Source organism: Toxoplasma gondii, chromosome VIIb (genome assembly GCF_000006565.2).
Source record: "Toxoplasma gondii ME49 chromosome VIIb, whole genome shotgun sequence".
NCBI lineage: Eukaryota > Apicomplexa > Conoidasida > Eucoccidiorida > Sarcocystidae > Toxoplasma > Toxoplasma gondii.
Genome location: NC_031475.1, coordinates 4,313,286 through 4,335,633, shown reverse-complemented (window position 1 = coordinate 4,335,633; position 22,348 = coordinate 4,313,286). Strand labels below are relative to the sequence as shown.

The 22,348-nt window shown below is 52.6% G+C and overlaps 4 protein-coding genes across 4 annotated transcripts; 3 read left to right on the top strand and 1 right to left on the bottom strand.

Moving 5' to 3' along the window:
- Window positions 1-548: 548 nt before the first annotated feature.
- Window positions 549-2,180, top strand: TGME49_256950 (hypothetical protein; the record flags this gene model as incomplete). Its single annotated transcript, XM_002364901.2, has 1 exon — window positions 549-2,180. The coding sequence occupies exon 1, from the start codon at window positions 1,608-1,610 to the stop codon at window positions 2,178-2,180; it is 573 nt and encodes a 190-aa protein (XP_002364942.2). The 5' UTR covers window positions 549-1,607.
- Window positions 2,181-2,580: 400 nt separating this feature from the next.
- On the bottom strand, window positions 2,581-5,554 carry TGME49_256960 (FYVE zinc finger domain-containing protein; the record flags this gene model as incomplete). The annotated part of the gene is made up of 2 exons (XM_002364902.1): window positions 2,581-3,021; window positions 3,491-5,554. The coding sequence occupies 2 exons, from the start codon at window positions 5,552-5,554 to the stop codon at window positions 2,581-2,583; spliced, it is 2,505 nt and encodes an 834-aa protein (XP_002364943.1).
- A 2,244-nt stretch (window positions 5,555-7,798) lies between these two features.
- On the top strand, window positions 7,799-8,616 carry TGME49_256965 (hypothetical protein; the record flags this gene model as incomplete). Its single annotated transcript, XM_018781126.1, has 2 exons — window positions 7,799-8,038; window positions 8,404-8,616. 2 exons carry the CDS (start codon window positions 7,799-7,801, stop codon window positions 8,614-8,616), a joined length of 453 nt encoding a protein of 150 aa, XP_018636961.1.
- A 1,535-nt stretch (window positions 8,617-10,151) lies between these two features.
- On the top strand, window positions 10,152-20,275 carry TGME49_256970 (vacuolar ATP synthase subunit A, putative). The gene is made up of 15 exons (XM_002364903.2): window positions 10,152-10,529; window positions 11,353-11,481; window positions 11,981-12,046; window positions 12,628-12,795; window positions 13,205-13,309; window positions 13,688-13,866; window positions 14,860-14,916; window positions 15,768-15,972; window positions 16,433-16,612; window positions 16,830-17,003; window positions 17,635-17,747; window positions 18,121-18,174; window positions 18,643-18,741; window positions 19,235-19,295; window positions 19,883-20,275. The coding sequence occupies exons 1-15, from the start codon at window positions 10,454-10,456 to the stop codon at window positions 20,065-20,067; spliced, it is 1,851 nt and encodes a 616-aa protein (XP_002364944.1). The 5' UTR covers window positions 10,152-10,453; the 3' UTR covers window positions 20,068-20,275.
- The last annotated feature ends 2,073 nt before the right edge of the window (window positions 20,276-22,348 follow it).

The following is a 22,348-nucleotide window of genomic DNA, read 5'->3' as shown; positions in this document are numbered from 1 at the left end:
CTGCTGCGAAGTCGCTTCAGTGTCAAAGAGCCTGACATGGTGGAACGCGCGAGACTCGAGGAGAAACAAGAGAGACACCGAAGTAGCCAAATGCAGAATCCACGCTCTACTAAGGTGGAATGGCACCCCCATATTTCCCAACGGGGAAGGCAACAAGCCGTCAGATAGGAGCGAGCATTCGTTGAAGCACAGGCATACAAAGAAATATAGATACAACGCAGTGCTTCACATATACACACAGATATACACATATGGACACACATATATTTATATATGCATATATATATATATATATATATACTAATTTAAATATATACAAATATATATATATATATACATAGACATAGACACATATATTCATATAGATATATATATGTATACGTGCAGAGAGGCAAATGTGGATAAAGATCGAGCTAAGGAGTTATGCAGCAGTGTCGACGGATACTGCCATGAACGTCTGCAGAGACAGCAGCGCATGCAGGAGAAGATCAGAGAGGCGCTTTTCGCCTCAAGCGCGCGAACTGTCGGAGAGTATTTCCGCATGCTTTACCGGGGAAAAGCGCACGACGATCCGACTGTCCAGACTCTGCATGCGGAGTGTGTGTTGAAGGAGAGAGCGTTTACATCTCGAGCTTCCCGCCGGGCATTTGTGCTGGTGCAAAAGAGCGGCTGCCTCTCGGCATCGTTTCCAGACGGTGTCCCTCAGAGAGGGCAAGTGCGGTTCTTCTCTCTCGTCTTCTCGCCTCGCTCCCGCGTCGCCGTCTTCCCCGAGCATCAAATCAACGAACTCTTCTTCTCTCTGATCGCCACCGCCTGCGCTTCTGCTGTCCCCCTTTCCTCTTGCACTCCTGCTCGCTTCCTCTCTCCTCGCTTCCTCTCTCCTCGCTTCCTCTCTCCTCGCTTCCTCTCTCTGCGAGTGATTCACTTCGTCTTTTTCAACTGGACTTCGGCCTCTCGCTCTGGCGCCCGGCTGAGCCAGAACGCTGCTCCAGTTCCCGAGGGACTTCTGCGAGGGTCGCGGAAGTCGCTGCAGCAGAGGCAACGCGTAGCTGAGTGGGTGGGCGGCGCACTGTTGTCTGCATGCGCTCCAGCTCGTCAGAAGAGACAGAGTCTCCGTCTCTGGGCGGAAGAGTGACACGAGCAGCAGGGGCCAGAGAGCGCGAAGCTGACGGGTGAGTGTAGAGCCGAGGCAGACGCCAAGGGGGAAGAACCTGTCTGTCTCGTCAACTGGCACTCGGCGCTGCTCTCGCCAGGCAGCCGCGGCCAGGAGAAGTGGAGAAAAAGGCCTTTTCGGGGACTCGGGAGAGACCGGAAAGAAAGCGCAATCTGGGCGGACGCGCTCGGACGCGACGAGAGCCGCCTCCGCCTCCAGAAGTGAAGCAGCGGGGCCTCGAGTTGGGAGGAGACGAACTCTGCAGTACATGTCTGTGGAGCGTCGAGGGAGGGCGGGTGCACAATTGGAGGCCGAGAGACGCGCCGACGAAGTCCAGGAGGAAGCGGAAGACGCGCGAGAAGCGTAACTGCTTTCGGAAAGTCTCTTGAAGTGCCAAGCTGCACAGAGCGCCCCAGAAACAGAGAGCGAATTCTCGCTTGCCAGAGAGGGACGGATGCTTGTTTCTCCGAAAAGTGAGAGTCTCGGATTCGTCTTCTTCTCGGCGTTTCCGTTGAGAGCTCCAGTGCAGGTGCATGCCGTTTCTTCGTTGGACTTTGAATGGATTCCGGCTCTGTCTCTCTCCCGTGGGAAGATGGGTTTCCTTGTCCTCGTGGCGACGGGTGAGAAGAGAGACGACATTTTCCAGATGTCTCCCTCAGCTGTCGCGAAGAGGACGCTTGCAACATCCTCCGTCCAGGCTGACAAAGGGAAGTTGCCGGCGTCTTCTCTTGCCGGTGCCTTTCGCTCTGGTCTCCCTGCAGAGCTCCGAAAGAGAGACGCCTCTGGATGGGAGCGAGCTCGCAGGAATCGCACACAACTCGCGTCCTCATCACTCGCGGCACCACCCCCTTGGGGCGAGTACGCCGCATGCAACGCGGGAGACGACGATGAAGCAAAAGAAGAAGAAGCAGAGGGAGGAGAAGCAGAAGACAATAATGAAGCAGATGACGAAGACGGTGACGACGAAGAAGGAGAGGGAGAGGAACACGGCGACGCAAAAGAGGACAAACAGAGAGAACAAGATTGATGATGCATGTCCTCGCGCGTTTGATCTGAGGGGACAGAGAGAGAGAGAGACGAGAGAGGAAGCAGAGGCTGACTAACGAGCTTCGCGAGAAGACGCAGCGACGAGGGCCGATGAAGTGGAGAAGAGAAGGAGAGGCGGAGCCATTCACAGAGCGGCGCCTCAAGATATCGATCCAAAAAGAGACAGAGCGACAGAAACGCCGTGCTCGCCGACGATAAAGAAAGGCAAAACGGAAGCGTGGAACTCCACGAGACAGGTCGCCTCTCTCTTGTCAAAATATGGTGGCTTTCTCCCTTCTTCCTGTCTTGTTCCCTCTCTCGACATCTTGCTAAAGAGCAGCCTTCGGTCCTGAACGACTCCAGTCGCACATCCCGGGACGACGAACAAGACGCCTCTCCATTTACCTCCCTCTTCGCCTCTCCCTCTCTTTCTCCTCTCTCTTCTTCTCCTTCTTCTTCTCTCTCTTCTTCTCCTTCTTCTCTCTCTTCTTCTCCTTCTTCTCTCTCTTCTTCTTCTCTCTCTTCTTCTCCTTCTTCTCTCTCGCCTTCTTCTTCTCTCTCTTCTTCCGCATATCGCCTCCATTCAGAGGCGCCCACGGGCTTTCTGGCGAGGCGGCACCAACATGCGTCGCCTTCGCGTAAATTTCGGCTTCCTCGGCACTGACCGCACGAGGCTCGATCCCCTGGCGGCCCGCGCCTGTGGTGCCGATCTCGGCATTTCGGGGCGCTCCGAAAACACCCTTCAGCGCTGCGGGTTGTTCGCCTCGCTTCTCGGCGAAACGCTCCACCTGGGTGCCGTCGAAGCTGCTCCTCAGGGAGAAGCTGAAAAGGCCCTCTGTCCCCTTGGGCTCCACACGACCGAGCGACCAGCGTCAGTTCCTGGCGCAGCGAGAACGCATGCACCAAGGCTCGCTGCAGCACTCGTTTCGAGAGAAACAACTCGTCTGCAGCCTTCGCGGAATCCGGCTGGGTGACCCTCGACGAACGCGGTCGTGATTCGCAGCCAGAGCCCCGGCCTGCCTCCGGAGACACGCAGAGACAGTCGCCGCCCTCCGAGCCCAGCCGGGAAGAGGCGCGACCGCGGAGACAGATGGTGGCGCCGGCGCGAGAGGGACATCTGGCAATGAAGACGAGAGAAGGCCTCGCGGCGCACATCGGAGCCGGTCGAGCAATTTGACAAACTCCGCAGGACCCCCAAGGCAAAGCTGGTCTACTGGCGGCTGCGGGGGGGGCTGAAGGCTCTGCTGGGAGGCGGAGACGCCCTCGACGTCCGTCTTCCTTCGTTCTTTCCTCAGCTGCCACAGCTCGCACCCGCGCGTCCTCTTCTTCCCTCATAGTGACAGCTCTTGCGGCAGCGCGATCGAGAGAAGAAAGGACGGGGGCGCCTGAGCATCTGCTGATTCTGCGCAGGGTGCGTTCAGGCACATGCAAAAGCAGGCAAATGCCGAGACTCCGGAGCTCGTCCTGAATCAGCTGTGAAGCGCCTTCGCTCGTGACAATCAGCGCGGGACGCAGAGCGAGAATCTTCTGGATTAAAATCGCGGTGTATGTCTCCTCTTGTTCTCGCAGGATCTGCAGACGCGTGTACGCGGCGCCGGGCGGCGACGCGCAGACGCCTGAGGCCCTGGGGTCCGCCTGCGCGCCTCCGACGCACGCAGGTGTCTCCTTTGTGGGGTCGCTGGGGCCCGGGGGCCCGAGGGCCGCCGGAGACGCCGGCGTCTCCGGCGGAGCAGTTGCCGCGAGCGGAGACAGCGGAGACACTTGCGGGGGCGAGTTGTTGAGAGAAGCAGCAAACGCGGGGGAGGCGGAGAGACTTTTCGCAGAGGCGCGTGAGGGTGGGTATTCGCGGGGAAGGCCTAGAAACGAGGAGAGAAGCAGAAGGCGAGGCCGCCGAAGCAGGCGTCGTGCCTGCTGTTTACACTGGAGATGAAGCGGAAACACCACTCCGTGAACGAAGAAAGAGTCTGCAATCGACAACCCCGGAAGGCGTTTGATTTTCACGAAATCAAAGACGGAAGGGGGAGAAGAAGGCGTCGAGGCTTCCAGACGGAGAGCACAGACAACTGAGAGCGCGAGGTCGAAAAGAATGCGCGCATGAAGCGTTGACAAGCCTACCAGGCGACAGTGAAGCTCCACCGAGACCCGCAGGTGATACCAGGCTGCTTCTCCCGCAGAACAGAAGGCCGTCGGTCGTGGTAGGGATCGAGAGAGAAACGGACATTCATGTTCAGAGGGCCGTGGAACAGAGCGAGAACCGGAGCGAGTTCGCGAGTTCCGAATTACCTCTTCCTCCATAAGTGACCAAGAGGCGAACGTCCGGGAAGACCTTCCTGACACTCTCCCTGCGCGTTTCTTCTCCTCCTCTTCCCCGAACTCGTCTTCTTCCTCGAACTCTCCTTCTTCTCCATGTTCTTCCTCGTCGTATTCGTCCTCTTCGAAGTCGGTGTGAGCGTCTTCATCTCCCTCCCAGAGGTCGATTCGTTCTGTTTGTTCACCTCGTTCTTTCTCCTCTTGTTGCGCGATGCGAGAACAGGAGAGACAGAGGCGCACGAGGCCTGGACCGAAGCCCAGAGGCGCGCCGTCGCCCCAGGCAGAGGCGCATGTGTGGCAGAAGACCAGTCCGCACTGTCGGCAGTGGTGTCTCCGCAAGAAGGTCGAGAACGGGACGCTGCATGCAAAGCAAAGCGAGCACCTGCTGTCGGGCATGAGCCAGTCTGTAGGTCGGGCCTTCTTCTCACTCTCTGCCTCGCGGCCGAAGAAGAGAGACGCCAGAGCTGGCGCAGCGAAGGCAGGACGCGCGAAGCTCGGAAACTGGATGCTTCGTGACCGTCTCGGAGGGCTTCCCTGCCCCGCCGCAAGCTCCGCTGTGCCGTCGGTCGCCGGCCTACAACGCGCCGCGGCGCCAGGCGACACTGGGGAGGTTACGCGCGGCGCTGCGGCGTCGGGCACCAGGCGCGGGAGGAGCGTCGCCGGTCCTGAGCATTTGGCGTCCGAGTCGGGGGCTGGCGGAGAGAGCCGGGACGAGAGAGAAGCGACAGCAGAGAGGGAACTGCGAGATTGGCCGGCAAGGATGGTGCAGGCAGAGCGAGGAAGGGATGCACGAGCCGCGAAGGGCGTCTGAGAGGCGCTGCAATTCTGGCAAGCTGGCGAGGACTCAAAACAGGGGGAAGCAACGCGGTCCGTCTGTCGGAAAGCCTCCCTCGCGTCCTCCTCCTCTTTCACCTCTTCGTTGTCTCGACCTGAGGAGACAGGCCTCGCAAGAGAAGAAGACGCGGAAGAAGACGAAGAAGAAGAAGACGAAGAAGAAATGGGGACGCAGGAACGTCGTGCCTCAGAGGCCGACGAACCCGCAGAGACACCCGAGGAGCGTCGCATCGCCTGTTTCGTCTTGAAAACAGAAAAGAGGAATGTCTTCCCTCACAGCATATCGGGGGCGCGGGGGCAGGAAGCGAACAGGCACCTGAGAGACGACAACAACAGTCTGAAGCGATATGTGAATTGAGAGATCAAAAGAGTTGCAGGCTTGCCCACGGATTCGCTTTTTAAAACTTGACTGGGACGCCACAAATGCAAGCCACTCTTTGGAAGCCTATCCACAAAGACATCCATGTACTTATTCCTGTACATACAACATGTATATATATATATATATATATATACAGACAAGCATCTGTAAGACGTACAGACATATGCACACATACATATGCATATATGGACAAATATATGTACAAGCATTCATAGGGATAGATAGATAGATAAGTACAGAGAGAGACAGATAAATAGATAGATGAACAGAGAGAGATAGAGAGACGGAGATAGAGATTCAGAGATAGAGAGATTCAGAGATAGAGAGATTGATTGAGATAATGTCGTGGAGTATGCGGTCGACACAGACGCTTCAGGCGAACCGAATGGTCACAGCAGAGGTTGAGATCTTGCGAACAGAGACGCGAGAGGAAGGGAGTGAGTAGAAAGAAAAGAACGGGAGAAAAACGAGCGTGGCGAGTCTTTTTCGAGTTTGAGGATGTGAAGAAGAGCACACCTCCGAAGGGCAGGCTGCGAAAACGTCTCCTGCCTGAGGAAGAAATGGGTCCGAGAAGAATCAGATTCATGGAACAAAGCATTTTTAGACGAAGAGAAATATTTGCGTTACTGTGTGGAGTCGCTCTGGAGGTCCGTAGGGCGTGGTTTTTGCAGACTCTGCCGCCCTTGACACTTGTCTGAAGGGGCCTTGCACAACGGGAGAAAAGCGCATCTTTTCGCCTGCCAAAGAAACAAGTCTGAGGGAGAATCAAGAGCTGCGAGACGCATGGGGAAAAATGAACACAAATGCGTCCTTCGAACCTCCAAACGTCGTGAGGACACAACAGCAAGGCTCAGCTCGAAGAGCCTCTGCCGGATCCTCGGAGAAGGCCTCGCCGGGCGGCTCAGTCCGAGAAAAGAGGGTGAAGAAAACGCTGGACGCACAAAGACGCGTGAAAGAAACTGGAAGAAGGAGGTCCTGAAAAGACGGAGAGAGGAATCCGCGAGAAACTCCAGAGTTCAGCGAGCCGGTGAATGCGCCTTCTCTGCGTGCAGGCGCGGAAGACAACGATGGAGACACGGACGGCCAAAAAAGCATCGCGGGCGAAAAAATTTGGACGCCACGATCTTCACAGAAAAAACGAATCAGAGTGGAGGGGAAGATGAACGGTAAAACGAGCGTCGGAGAAAATGCAACGAGGGAAAAAGTCTCGAGATCTGACGCAAATGAAACCTGCGAAAAGAAGGCGGCACTCCCATCGACAGCTAGTCCTCGCTCTGTCTCCTCGTGACCACGGCCTTGGAGATATCTTGAAAACGGGATTGTCCTCGCTATTTCTCATAAAGAGTATGGTGCCAGTGTGGAAGGAGGTGGGAGACAAGAAAATATGGCGAAATAGAGTTCAGGAACGTATGTGTTGAGCCATGTGCAGGCGAAACTCTCCTGTGAAAAGCCGCGCGACTCTGAACGAAAAAATCTCGTGACACCTTTGTGAGATGATGGGGACTTTTACATGGGGAGTTTGAGTAACATGAAGGGACACAGACGCTTACTCTTTCCGCTCTTCGTCACTCTTCTCTGAAGCCTGAAGAAGTCGCCTGCTGTTTTTCTGAACGGCAAACGACAGAACCCTCGGACGGCAGCTGGGTGGGTGTCTGACTTTCGGAGCTCCCGAGACGGTGGAACGGTGTGGTTCCAAAATGTCCATATACGGAGCGAATCTTGCGGGGAACGCTGTGTTTTGACAACTTCCCTGATAAACGCCTCTCTTCTTATTCGCGTAACACACATCACGTCTCGTCGGTACTGACAGTTGGAGGAACCAGAGTGGCATGGCTGTTCTGTGCTCCAAGTCCGTTTGACACCGAAATGTTTCGCATTCTGAAGGTGGAACGGATCGCAGAAAAACGCGTGCAAGCTGTTGTTCCTCAAACTGTTGATTTCGTGTGAATCCGGTAGCAAGAACAGCAAGGAAGCTCCGACCCAGCAAGTCGAAGTCCTGGTCTCTGTCGAATCGTTGGACAGAAAAGAGCTGTCTGTGTTAACGACAATGGAATTCACGGTCTCTTGATCCTCGGATTGATCTATTTCTAACAATGATGGCTTTGACGGCGCAGGTCTACCCACTGTTACGCAATTCAGTCATGTTGTTGCGTGTTTTTGCCATCTGGGGATTTGCCAATCAGGGAATTTACGCCTCTGTAGTTTCGACCGTGCTTGGAAACCCACGTGGATTTGTGCCCGTCCAGCCTGAGAAAATTCCAGTCTGTCTGCAAGTTCCTTTCGTCTGCCTCTGGTTTGCGGTCAAACGACTGTATGAATCGAGGCTTCTGACGGTTAGTTGCACTTCTTTGGTTTCGTCTGACTGCAGAAGCCCACCGTGTAGATTTCCTGGCGTCCATTCAGATCCAGCCTCACACAAACACACCCTTAGGAAGCTCCGCATATACGGCTGTTCACGGTTTAGGGTGAAAATACGACAGGTGCCAGCAGAAACGGGATGTTCTGTCGTGGGGAAATAGTTTCAAATCGGCTTCAAAGCGGTCCTCGGAAACCGAAACTAAGTCGGGAACTTAGTTTATAGAACTACCTTCGCGCCGCGTATGGATACAGCAAAGGCAATCAGTTTAACAGAGTATCGTCTCGGAATGATGTTTATGGTAGAAATTGAACGATACGGCCACCTGTGTTTTTGCTACAGCCAAGGTCATCTGTCCGTCTCGGTGCACCGAGCTCGCTTTCGGTCCGGGAGGTCGTCAGACAGACAAAAATCGATCGGACTTCGCTCGTATTCAGCTTTGGATACTCCAGGCGGTCCAAACTGGAGGAGGGCTGTGAAAAGACCCCTCGACTTTTCTCGCATCAAATGCGTTCCCCTGAGCTCCCGTCTACTTTGCTCCCGTCCAACTCGTGAATAAATTTGCAGCTGCTCAAGATACAAAGCACCTTCTTTACACCACACGAGGGAAGTCCTTGTTTGGCTTTGTACGGAGGATATCGCAGCTTCTCTATGCCATGCTATTTCAAATGGTATTAGAGAGTCGCTTTCCCGAGAACTAACAAGATTTTCTCTGGGGACTATGTACAGCGAGGTGGACTACAGCTCTGAAAACGCTGGACGCCTTTCCTTACCGCATTCCCACGCAAGTCACGACTCTTGCTGAGGTTTCCCTCAGTCGTCGGTCGGCGGCCCGTGATCCGGGAAGTACGCGGCAAGACGCTGCTCTCTCCAGAAGGAAACACTTTGCTCTAGAAAATGAGCCGAAGAAAAGCATTGCCTTAATTTCTGAAGGGAAGGGGTTTTTGTGTTAAAAACAGAGTGAGCATGTGCCTGAATGTGGCTTTGCCTTCGTGTTTTAAATACGGGAGTCTTACCGTCGCACATGTTACAGCAGCACAGGTAAGCCGTTTTAGTTTTTAAACGTGCACGGAGACCAGAGCGAAGACGAGCCGTTCTTTCAGCTTTCTGGATATCTGTGCTACTAAAACCGACGTCCTATGCGGTGTATACATAAACATATGAGTCGCTTCTTTCTACACAAACTCGATCCCCTGTTCACGTGTGTGACTTCTGCTCTCAAGGGCTATGTCGACACACAACTTCAAGAACAAGCCTGTGTACTGGAGCTTCGACTCTCGAGATCCACAACATGGAAATGCGTTTTCAGGCAACGCGTTTGTGTTTCTTTCGGGATCAGAGCACGCGTCTGACCCCCTAACGGACACGGTTTTTGTCGACACTTCAACTGGCGCTCCTCTGTGGGTGGCGCTTGCCGCCTCTTGGCGCTTCCTTTTGAAAAGTACACGCACGCATCCTTCCTCTTGGCAGTCGGAGCAGAAAAAAAAAACAAAGAAACCTACAAGTCAACACTCGTGAGGCGGCCTGCTGGCATGTCCTCCCGGCCGGCCCCGCCATATATGCGGGTACGCCAGGGAACAGTGGGTGGATCTCTCCCGCTTTCCGCGTTTTTTCGCCACCAAAAAGAGTTTACTCCAGTCCCGCGACCAACCTGCTTCTTGGTGCCACAGTTGACGCGCAGAACAGCCGATTTTACTCACTACTTCGAGAAACGGTTTCACGCGGGGTACAGAGCCACCGAAGAGGGCGCTCCAGTCCGCGCATGTCCCGCGGACACAGCATGTACACAGCAGCCGCTGACCGAGCTTCACGGCCGAGTGTGTTTGTAACTTTGCTAGCTTTCCTAGCTGTCCCCTGGCCGTTCTTTCCTCCCGTTCTGTCTTTCTGTCTCCCTCTTCAGGAGTTTCGCAGTGTTTTCTTGTCCAGTGACTCTGAACGCACCCATTCACCTACTCTCTCGATTGACTGGTAGAGCCCGTCTCCCGGTTTTCTGCCGATGGGAGAGTGAAATCAGATGCGAGACAGCAGCCCTTTTTCTGTCGCTTCGCCAGTGTTCAGCGGTCGCTCGTTCTCTGCAGTGTCGATTTTTTGCGGAAAGTTGCAATAGTCAGCTGGTTTTTAAAGCCAGACGAGCGTCGCTGTGTCGTGAGAAGAGCCCCGAACTTCGTGTTCTTTCGCGGTTTCTCGTCGTCGTTTCTCCTGCTGGAACAAACCCGCTGTTTCTCTTGATTTTTTCCGTTTCCAGGACGCCCTCCCGTGTGTGTGTGAGTTCGGCCTCTCTGTCGCAGTCAGCCTCTCCGCTCGCGTGTACGTACACCTGACATACGTGCGAGGCAGTTCGCTTCTGTTCCTTGAACTTTCGTTTCCCTCGTTCCCTTCTCTTCTGCACAAAATGGCGCCCCGAGGCGAAGCAGCAGCCCCAGAGGGGGACGCGGAAATGGGAATCATCTACAAAGTCTCTGGCCCGCGTAAGTTCGATTTCTTCTCATGTCGAAAACGCATGGGGAGACCGAATTCCTCGCTCTCAACGTGCGATGGATTGCTTCCGCGAAAACGCGCCTTTCTCTTCGTTCCTTGAACTCCCAAGGCAAAAAGCGCTTTTCCCCAGGTTCCTTACACATTCTCGACACTGAACGTGGAATGACAAGCCCGTGCAATTGACTTATTCGTCATCTCGGCCCTTTCTCCTCGTCGCTGAACGACTTCTTTTTCTTCTGGAGTTCGCCTGTCTTGCGCCGAATATAGTTCATACCGATCTGCGTTGATTCGTGTTCTCTTGTCGGTCTCCTCCCGCTTTGCGGCTGGCTTCCTTCTCCACTCCTTCTCCGTTTTACACGGCCTCTCAACGCTTGCCCTCGTTTCTCTCCGCCCCTCCCGCCTGAGGCCTTCCTGTATGGTCCTGCCACTTGCCACCGAGATTTTCTTTTTTTCTCTGCTTTCCTCTTCGCTGCCTCCGTCCCCTGTTGCTCTGCGTCGCTTTCTGAACGGGATCCTTTCTTCCTTTCTGCACTCCTTGCGCCTTTTCCCCTGCAAAGTGCCTTTTTCCTCCATACCCGACAGAGGGAAAAGTCTTCGACTCCCCCGGTGGATGTACACCCGACGTGCAAGGCGTCCCCGCAGACGCAGCTAGGATTTTCCAGCTTGCCGCTTTTTTGTCTTGGAGAGAAACTGTGCTGACCTATCTTCTCCGTCGGCACCACGTCAAACGCAGGAGCCAGGTGCAGTCTCGAACCTACATGCATGCGCTTCTTTTCGAAATGAACTCCTTGTGTTTCGTTTGTTTTTTTTCAGTGGTTCTGGCCGAGCAAATGAGTGGAACGAAAATGTATGAACTCGTGCGTGTCGGCTGGCAGCGACTTGTCGGAGAAATCATTCGTCTTGAGGGCGACAAAGCCTTTATCCAAGTTTACGAGGAGACCGGTAAGGAATCGGTTGCAAAGGCTCGAGGACTTGCTTCAGTTTCTAGAGTTCCGGATACAAAAGTGAGAGCTTGCGGGCTGCTTCCCCGAGCGTACATGTTTCGGCTCCGGTCGTTGAAAATAAACACAGTTTTGCACTTCCGGCGCTTCTCTTTACTGAGCGCACTGCAGATGAAACGCGACAGAGTGTAGTGTTTCTTTCTCACAGAAAATAGCTCTCGGTTCTCTCTCGGATTTCTTCCACTCTCGAGAAGGAAGCACTGAAGTACCGTAATTTTTCTGTGCAGTAAAGAAGTTTTTATCCATATGTCTCCGTGTACAATGATATGCATATACATATATATACATATATATATATATATATACATAATCAGCGAGGACAGAAGTCTCCTGAGGGGCGGGCGCGGAAGCAATTCACAGGGGACAGAGAGTCCCTCGTTTAACCATCGTTTTTTTTCAAGACGTTCTCGCTTCTTCTGTCTCTCTTGCTGTCCATACAGCTGGTCTTTGCGTAGGCGATCCTGTGCTGAAGACCGGGAAACCTCTTTCCGTCGAGCTGGGACCTGGTACGGACGACGACGTTTCTCTGCGTCCTTTTCAGTTTTTCAAGTGGATTCTTTGCGTCTCACGAGGCGCTGTCTTCGGAGAGAGCTTCTTCACGAATCCCTCGCTTGTCTCTAGCTCTCTGCCGTTCCTGGGAGTACTCGCGAGTTCTCTGCCTCTTCGTCGGCTCTCTTTCCTCACGTTCGGCGGACTTATGTTTCTTCTCTTGACTCTCGTCTTTCCCTGACTTCTCGCGCAACGTGTATCCCTGTCCGCTCCATCGAGCAAAGTATCTGCGGCTCTTCATCTTGTTATCTCTGTGTGACTAGAGAAAATCTCTTCTCACTCTCGCCCTCTGCTGTGCACTCCGCTGTTTTGTTTATCAACTTGTTTCTGTCTTCGCCATACGGACGCGCAAGTATATTTTTTCTCTCTCCTGTGTGCGTCTGTTCACTCTCTCTTCTGTCGGCATTCGTTCTCTCCTTCCTGGCTCGGTGCCTTTTCTCTCTCTTGCTCCGATTTGGTGTCTCCGACTGCCCTCTGTCCCTCTCTGCTGAGCTTTTTCTGGGTTTTCACTTTGTTCGATTTTTCCTCCTTTTCTCAGGTCTTCTTGACAACATTTTCGACGGAATTCAGCGCCCTCTCGAGCGCATCGCACAAGTCGCCCAGAGCGTCTTCGTCCCCAAGGGGGTCGATGTGCCTGCTCTGGACCACAAGAAACTTTGGGAGTACAATCCAGTCGCCAACGTTCAAGTCGGCGATATCCTGACCGGTAATTTCTCGCGGCGTGCGTTTCAAGCGAAGGCAGAAAAACGCCGCTTCGCACCTGAGTGGAAACCAAGCCTCTGCAGATCAAAACACACACTGCCCTTCCTACACCTGTATATAGATGTATACATATACACAGTCTTCATACTTATATATATATATATATATATGTATATATATATGTATATATATATACATATTGCATGCATATAGGGCGTAGGCACATTTGTGGAGATATAAAGGCATCTGGGTTTCATGCATTGAGATGCAGTGCGCTGTACAAAAACGTAGTTTAAAGGTACACATTTATATGTATATTATCTATGCTTATAGATGTCAATAAGCATGTCCGTAGAGGCGGGTGTGTACACAGAATGCTGTGCATGCATCTCCACTGCTTTTATGACTTTCAGGTGGAGATATTATCGGAACCGTACACGAGAACAATCTGTTTCTGGAGCACCGCATCATGATTCCCCCCAAGATTCAAGGCAAGGTCTCCTGGATCGCCCCTGCAGGTAAGCGTTTTTCTTGAACATCGTCGCCTTCCACTCATTGAGTCTCCTTTAAGCATCCAGTGAACTGCTCCAGCGCAGCGCAAGATCGAAGCCATTCGCGGATCAAACCTCTCCGCAGAAAGCTGTGAACACCGACCGAGGCTTGTCTCCTCCGACCCGGAGCGCATTCCCGGGAGGTGTACGTACACCGGAGCCACAAAGGGTGACCCCGATGTGGGGCCGGAGTCGACTTTCTTGACTTGACTGTTTTTCGTTCGGCGGTTTTAAACTGTTTGCTCTGTCGTGTGGACAAGAACTTCCGCTCCTCGTTTCAAGGCCCACCACGGGAGCGAGCTCCCAATGCGCGTTTTTCTGTTCTCTCTTTTCGCCTGCCTTCAGGCTCGTACACAGTCAAGGACACGATCATGACTCTGGAGTATCGCGGCGAGCAAATTCCGATTCAGATGGCTCACGACTGGCCAGTCCGAGAGCCTCGTCCCTGTCTCGAAAAACTCTCGGGAAACACACCGCTTCTCACTGGGCAGCGTGTGCTCGACTCTCTCTTCCCCACGGTTCAGGTGAAAAAACGATTTTTCTGGTGCAGATAAAATCTCGCTCAAGCGCCAGGCAGGCCCTGACGCTGAAGCCACGAGCGTGTACACAATCAAATATAGATACGTATATACGTATATGTCTCTCTCTCTCTCTCTATATATATATATGTATATACATATATGCGCGTGTGTATCCATACATATGCATTGGTACATGCATCTTCGTCTGTGTATAGCTGGCTGTTTGGCGATAGATGCGGATCTCCGTCAATAGGCATATGGGCGATTCTGTCGCTTGCGGATTCTGTGTTAGCAGGAGCTGCTTCACTGTATTCTCAACGAGGGAGATTTCATTTGCGTGGAATTTTCTTTTCCAGTTTCCTCAAGGGCTGCTGGGGTGGACGGGCGGCTCTGCGGAAGTCGCCTTTTTCCGGTGCCACACTGTGTAGCTGCATGCGGGTCCATGAGTGGATTGCGCCTCTCGTTCTCGTTCGTTTGTGTCTCTTTCTCAATCCAAGTGAATGCCGCGAGTTTGCGCAGCTCGCGCAGCCAGTGGCGACGGTGGGTTCCCACCGAGCATGAGGCCAGGGGAGGAGCAGAAAGCAGGCGGTGCAAGCGAGAAACGCGCCGTCGAAGTCTCGACTGACGCCTGCTTTGCCTTTTGCCGGACGTTTCTGTTGGGGTAGCGAAGCGAAGAAGAGGCGATGTTGAGCACAGCCGTTGGAAGGAATGTGTGCGTCTGCGGCACAGCTCACGAGTGGCGTTTCGACTCCGGACTCTGAGATCTGAGTCTCTCTGCTCGCTGGCCCTGCAGTGCTTGGGCCAATGTACGCGACATTGCGTGTCAAGAAATGGTTGAGAGCGTCAGGGCCATCTGGAACTTGTTTGTTTTGCGAAGTTCTGCTCGGATGCCTGCGGAATCCGGGTGTCCGTGAGCTTGTCTTTCGAGAATCCGATGCGGGCATGGCAGTCGCTGTTGAAGGCGTGGAGCCATGACTTCTTTCCTCTTGTCTTCAGGGAGGAACTTGCGCCATTCCTGGAGCCTTCGGGTGCGGGAAAACATGCATTTCCCAGGTACGGAAATTGGGGGAAATCGCCTGCAGCGCGGATGAAGGTCTGCATGCAGTGGAACTGACGAGGGAGCTGCAAGCAACGCAGCCTCAGTCTTTGCCTGCTTTTTTTCCGCGTCGATGTCCCCACACGTTATCCAGACGTCTGGCTCGACGCGCGTTCCTTCATTTCCGGGTTCGTCCGCTTTTTTTTGCATGCGTCTCACCGCGTCCCGGTGTACTCCCTGCCCCCCGCTTCACTGCATTCGCCTCGCAGTTCGCAATCGACCCGTCACGCCTTCCGTTGGTGCGAGAAACCTCCGTTCTTCCGAGTCAGTCTCTGTTTTTCGCGTCTCTGGGGAATGGGAAGGAACGAGTATCGCTCTTCCGGTGAGCGCCATCCGCAGGCAGGTTTATTCCCCACTGCTGGGCAAACGTTTGCGCTGGACATGCCCATTTTCCTCGCGCGTTTCCAGTGCGTCGCGGAAGTTTTGCGCATCGACGAGTGACGGTCTCCGGAGGCGACTCAACAAGCCACCGGGAACCTGCGTCTTTGCAGGGTGTTGATACACGGCAGCGAACGGGCGTTTGCAGACGCACTGTCTCTGGCAACCAGCCCTCCGTCTGTGTGATTCGTTCCACTCGTAACGCCATGTCTCTGCGAGTCTGTGTCCCTGGCCCTTTCTGAAAGGCGCGCACTGTGTAGCTGTCTCCTTGAAGGAGCGTGCTGTCTTCGCGTTTTGCATGTTTCGAAGAGAGACGATCCTCCGTCTCCTTTCAAGGGACGTCTGTGGTTCTGACTCCTTCGTGAAAGCTGAAAGCGAACGCCCGTCGAAGTTTCTCGCCGCCTCAGGCACGTGGTGTCTTGCGTCGCAGGCGCTGTCAAAGTACAGCAACAGCCAGGTGATCATTTACGTCGGCTGCGGCGAACGGGGGAACGAAATGGCAGAAGTTCTAACGGAGTTTCCAGAGCTCACGACGGTGGTTAACGGCCAGGAAGAGGGCATCATGCAGCGCACCTGTCTCGTCGCAAACACCAGCAACATGCCTGTCGCTGCCCGTGAAGCCTCCATCTACACCGGTGAGAAGGGAAGAAGAGAAGCAAACGGAGGAGAAGACAGGGATGAGAGGAAGGAAAGGAGGCTATGGAGAGATAAACGAAGGGAGGACGAGAAGCGGAAAGTGGAGAAGAAGAAGAAGAGAGGAGAGAAGGACAGGAGGGAACGAAGAGAAAGAACAAACGTTGCCGCAGGAGCTTTGAGACCGAGAACGTCTGAAAGTCTCCTGTTGACGAAGAGGGGACCCGTTCGCCTTGATGCAGACCGACAACTCTGTCGCTCTCACTTGTTACTTGCATCGTTCTGGACGGACTACTCCTACATGACATCTCGTTTCCGTACAGATCTGTCTCGTCGCGTTTCCTGTTTCGTCTCCTCGAGTCCTTCGATGCTGTGGGTGAATGTACGACGTCTTCGAGCTGTTTGCGTTTTCTGGATTCACCTGTGTTTTTGAGAATGGTGTTTGCGTTGTTCTGTTCACAGGGATCACCTTGGGAGAGTATTTCCGCGATATGGGTTACCATGTGGCTATGATGGCTGACAGCACAAGTCGCTGGGCTGAGGCGCTTCGTGAAATCAGTGGACGGCTTGCTGAAATGCCAGCTGACAGTGGCTATCCCGCCTACCTTGGCGCGCGTCTGGCGTCTTTCTACGAGCGTGCGAGTGAGGCTTCTCTTCACAGGGCTTTGCCCCCTTGGTTTGTGCACGGGTTTCCGAGGTTTCTTCCTTTCATCTCCCTAGGCTTTTCTGCGGCAGTGCTCGTAGCACTTGGCTGCCGCTCACGTCCTGTCGTTTCGACTCTTCCGACTGCTCCGCCGGTTCCTCAGTTCCTTCTGCTGGTCTTTCAAACGCCTGCTTCGCCTACCGTTTCCTGGTGCAGGCCGTGTACGCTGTGTGGGGTCTCCGGAACGCGAAGGCAGCGTGACGATTGTCGGCGCTGTCTCGCCACCAGGAGGAGACTTCTCTGACCCTGTCACCACGTCCACGATGTCCATCGTACAAGTTTTTTGGGGTCTCGACAAGAAACTTGCCCAAAGAAAACACTTCCCCTCCGGTAAACACCGAAGACCATTCCGCATGGACAACTGTGATATTCAATACAAACATATCTATATAAACATATGCATGTGTACATGTTCAGTGTTGTATACATATAGGTAGAGAGCTAGATGAATGTAATGGAAGATACCAGTGTGCATGGCTACGCCTGCCTATCGATTTATCTATCTATCTATATCTATATATATATATATATATATAGATATATGTATCTCTGTGAGAGGCAGTACACAGATCAACGCAGATATCGGTAGAGATGCGTACGCGTGTATATTCGCATATATAGAAGTGTATATACTCGCTTTTCGTGGGTTCATAGAGAACGTTCTGCGGCTCAGCGGACAACCTGTTGGAGCAAAGGAACGGCTGCGAGAATGCTGCGCATCCGTACGAATGGTGCATGCTTCGTTTCTTGCGTGCAGCCGTGTGTCAGCATGCTTGCGTCCCAGATCCTCTCGACATGAAAGAACTCATTTTCCGGTATTTTCTTTGTCGTCGAAAGGCAGTCGACTGGACACCGTCGCCCTTGAGGCGAATACGAGGTTGTAGATTTCAACGGGGAGGAAGGGGGCTTTCGGTCTTCACTTCAAATTTCTTGATTTTGATTTTCCTGCTGTCCATTGCAGTGAACTGGACAACTTCGTTCTCCAAGTACATTCGTGCGCTGGAGCCGTTCTTCGATTCCTACGACGCTGAGTTTAGCAGTCTTCGACAGAAAATCTCTGACATTCTTCAGCAAGTGAGCAGAGACGCGAGTTTGCAGAGACAACGATCGCGACGCTTGGGGGGTTGTGTGGCGGCCGCGTCCCCTCACCGCGATCGGCCGAACTACGCTGTCTGCCCACTCAGCGCGACATCGGTGTATATTTGTGTCGCTGGCTTCCCCGCTTCGACGGAGAGTCGCGCCGCTTGTCAACTGCCAAGTTTCGGGGGTCGTTCTCATGTGAGCAGAAGCCGGCCGAAGACGCGTCTCCGTGGAGTCTGCACTTGGAGTGTCGTGACACCCGGACTGCGGCCGTGAGCTCGGCGTGCGTGCCGATGGGTTTCTGAGTCGCTTCACTCTTTTCTCAGTCTCGACTGTGGAACTTTCTTTCCTGCTTCGTTTTCCACAGGAAGCCGAGTTGACGGACATCGTCCAGCTTGTCGGCAAAGACTCGCTCTCCGAGGTGCGCTCCAGAGGATGGGGTCCCTTCGTTTTTTCTCTTTCAAATGCGCGTCTCCCTCGAGACGCGTACACACACAGTCGCTGCCAACCGAGCGAATGACAGTGGAAATAAATCACTTTAACTCAACGTCTATTTTCGCATTTAGATCAGCATCTACGTGCATATATATCTATATATATATATATATACATATATATATGTGTATGCATGTAGTGCGAAACGTACGCGTGCTTGTACCAAGGTGTCTGCGTAAGTCGATGCATGCGGCGGCGGCGAGTGGAGAAACTCCGGTTTCTGTTGCCGAGCGTGGAATCTCTCGGGAAGGCTCAAAAGATGAGAAAGCATGAGAACCTGGAGTCGCGATGGCTTTAAAACTCCTTCATTTCTTTCGATTGGTTTTGTTTTTTAGCTGCCTCCATTGAGTAGTTTGTCCCTTTAAATTTTTCTCGACTGTTTCGTTTTCCTCAGGATCAAAAACTGATTCTGGAAGTCGCACGAATTATTCGAGAAGATTTCCTCCAGCAGAACGCGTTCTCGGACTACGACTACATGTGCCCTCTGTATAAGGTGAGGGAACCTAAATCTCGTATACTTTATTAGCAGGTGCAACTGAATTCATTTCTAGTTCTTTGTTAGGATCGGTAGTACGTTGCAGTTTATTGTGTACGAATAAGTCGCCTCTCAATGAACGTGTCTGGGTCTTCTCTTCGTCTCTCACTTGCACTCGAGAAACAGAACAGTTGTTTCCTTTGTGTGACACTGCCTCGAAGAACAGCTGTGCGTTCCGCTGACTTTGTCTCTCTTCCGCGTTCATCCTCTGAGAGTCGAGCTGCGAAAATTCCAGGCGTTTCTGAGTATCGCAACGCCTCGAACCGTCGAGCCTCTCCCGTTTCGCGATTCGTCCCTAGCTGCATGTTGCTGGCAGGAATCAGAGTGCTTTCCGTCGATGAGTTTGAGGGCGTCTTCTCTTTGTCTGGAAGTCGTTCACGCGAATCTGGCTTTCGGCTTATAATCGGAGCACGAGACAGGAAGCGGTTCTTCTGTTGTTCTCTGGCTTCAGACCGTCGGCATGATGCGCACCATCTGTCACTTCTACGATCAGTGTCTGCGCGTCATGCAAGGTAAGAGCTCTCGTGGCAGAGAGTTGAAAGAAGGGGTCTTTGATGTTCACCGCGATCGTTCTGAATGCCTGAGTCTGTCCGTTCCTATCCACGTGCAGCACTAAAGATGGCAATAAACTCCACAGAAATTCCGCCAGAGACCTAGAGACCTCACGGTAGCTCTCTGTGCAGCTTCAATTCGTATTCCTATGTATATATACATTTATGTATATATATATATATATATATGCAGAAATGTGTATGCATGCGCATGCAGTGTGTATATATATATATATGGAGTTATAAATTAACATATATATATATATCTATGGTGTCAGATTAAAACAGGGGTTTGAACGGCGTTTGTCTGGGTTTTGTGAGAGTGGAGAAATGATTTTGTTTAGCGTTTTTTCGTAAAGGACGATTTCTGGAGGGTCGCTTGGCTTTTGGGAAGGCAGGCGTTTGCTGGGGCGGGGGGGAGGGGGGATGAGGTGTGGCATCCGTACGTAGGCCATTAGTATCCTTTTGAAAGGTTGCTTCGTCCCCGATTTCCAGGAGAATTCTGTTCTGTGCGGTGCCTTCTCGTTCGCCGTTTTCGCTTCTTTCAGAAACAAGCGGCAGCGAGCACAAAATCGGGTGGGGTACAATTTACAACACGATGCGGCCGACCATCAGCAGAATCACCAGCATGAAATTCTTGCCGCCGACGACTACGGAGGCGCAGGCGAAGCAGCATTTCAAGCAGCTGAGTGACGAGATCACCTCTGGCCTCCGGGGTCTCGTTGAGAAATAAAGAGGAAACTGAAAAGGCGTCAAAGGGTAGCGGAAATTTTCTCCCGAGCCTGTCTGGGGCATGCGGGTGTCTGTCTGCTCTCTGTAGACCTTCGTGCTGTTGATGGATTTTCGATCCGGAGACAAGAGGTCCCTGTGGTTTAGCTGGGTGCGTCTGCTTGGAGAAAAAGCGAAGCTTTTTTGGGTTTCGCGGCGACAGAGGCGAGCGCCGTGTGGGGGTGAAGGTGTGCCGAGTGGCGAAACTCGCAAATTCGAAAAAGAGTCTGCAAACTAGGCCGATACACTGAAGTTTCTGTCTCCCATCCACACGATGAGAAAAACCATGGCGACGACATGGACTCAAAAGCATCTGGTGCAGTTGAGTTCGACTCCGAGTCGGAGAAGGAAAACACGGCGGAAATGTACGGCGTTGCATGCACCAGCGTCTTTCGTTTCCCGAAGTGAATATCGCAGTATTCGTGTAGAAGATCGAACTGTCGGACGTCCTCGCTCCTACGAAGTCGACGATAACTCTCGTTGAACGAGTCGAAGCTCAGATCGTCTCTGACACACAGCAACGGTTTTTTCTAGCGTAAAAGCTGTGCGTTGAAGTCCAACATCGCTGCTTCCTCACATTCCGGGGCGGCGTGATCTAGAAGCATCTCCAGAGTCTACACATTTTTAGCGCATAAGCCAGAGGAAATCTTGAAGAAGTTACCTTCGCTCGAGTGCTGTATGCCGACCGTCTTGCATTTCACGGTGCGGCAACGCCACAGAGTGGAACAGGTTTCGCACCTACCCTCAGCGAGAATTCTAGGATGTTATACGAATCTGCAGCATGCAACCAAGGAACAATTTGCATGCACAGACGGACAGAAGTATCCCTCGTACAGCATGTGCCTACATGACTCCGTTTCACTGGATGCAGAGGACCTCGAGTTCCTCGGAACTGATGTCAACACAGTTTTGAGGTGGAAAAGTGGAGTTATAGCTGCCTGTGGGTTTAACGAGAAGTGAAATTGTATATGAAAATCGAGCTTCACCTAAATCGAGCGTCGGTAGGGTGAACAGAAAAGACAACATCATTCAAATACCACGGGAGACTTTACGACTAACCGATGCGGTGACCTCGGACTCGCAAAACGTGCACCGTTTGTGGCACTGAGGCGATACAAATAAAAGAGTTTCTTCACTACCACGTGAGTTGCTGAGGGAACAGTGAAGTGGATCCCTTATAATGTTTAAACGTAACGCCTAAAAGCAAATGTTATGTAGAGCAAGATCCCTCCTCCCCCTCACAGTTCATTGGCATGGTGGCCGAGCTCGCAGTTCCTACTTCCCCAGAAGATGCTTTATCCTGAGAGATAATTCCGCCAAGTACAACGGTACGACTCGCCTTGGCATCTGAGTCGTCGTGTTCGAGTGCTCTTTCTGCGAATCCCACGCAGTTCTTTCGAGACGGATTTCTTCTTCAACGCCGAAACATCCAGAGAGAACAACTTTTGAGGGGAATTCAAATTTACAGCACACCAACCAAGTTCAGGGTGAACACGACGTGAACAGGACTACACTGGGAGTCCCCGATACCATATTCTGACACAACTGAGCTTGAATCCGGTACACAGGAAAACGGGAAGGGGCAATCCATATTTAGAATCCGTTGTCCGTTTGCAGAGCAACTGTATACCGCTTTGAAAGGAAACAGGCACTTTCGTGCAGTGAAGGTCTCGTGAGTGGCGTTCTCTATCTATCGCCCAATAAACTGCGTCTCGCAAACAAATGGCACTTTTGTTTCTGTTCGGCAAAGAGTTTTGAATATCGAACCACTCAACTCTGCACCACGTTGTTCCTGTGGTCTTCATATTCGGCCGTTTTCTTCATAGGTTGTGTATCTTCTTCATACCACCTACGTTGTTTTTCTTCAAAGGTCGTATTTCCAAGAACTGGAAGGCGAGTTCCTGGTGTCTCGTACCACGCTTCTTGTGAAGACACAACTCAGTTCTCAGGTCTCGTTCAGATAAGGGGTTTTCCATCGCTTTGTACGGCGGGGTGGTTCAACTAGAGATGAAAGAAACGAAAGCAAAGGTATTTGTTTGCCGCGATCTCTGCTCCAGCTATGAAACATCTGGGCAGGCTTTGGAAGACACGTTGCATTGCAAGAGTAGAAAGAACCTGACTTCGGAGTTCCCTCGCTACTTTCACAAACAGGAATTATAGGTACTTTAACTCGCGCTTAATTTTACTAGCAGCAACTCTCTCCTTTCGCCGGTGTCGCGACGCGGAAGCAAGCATCAAGGAAACAT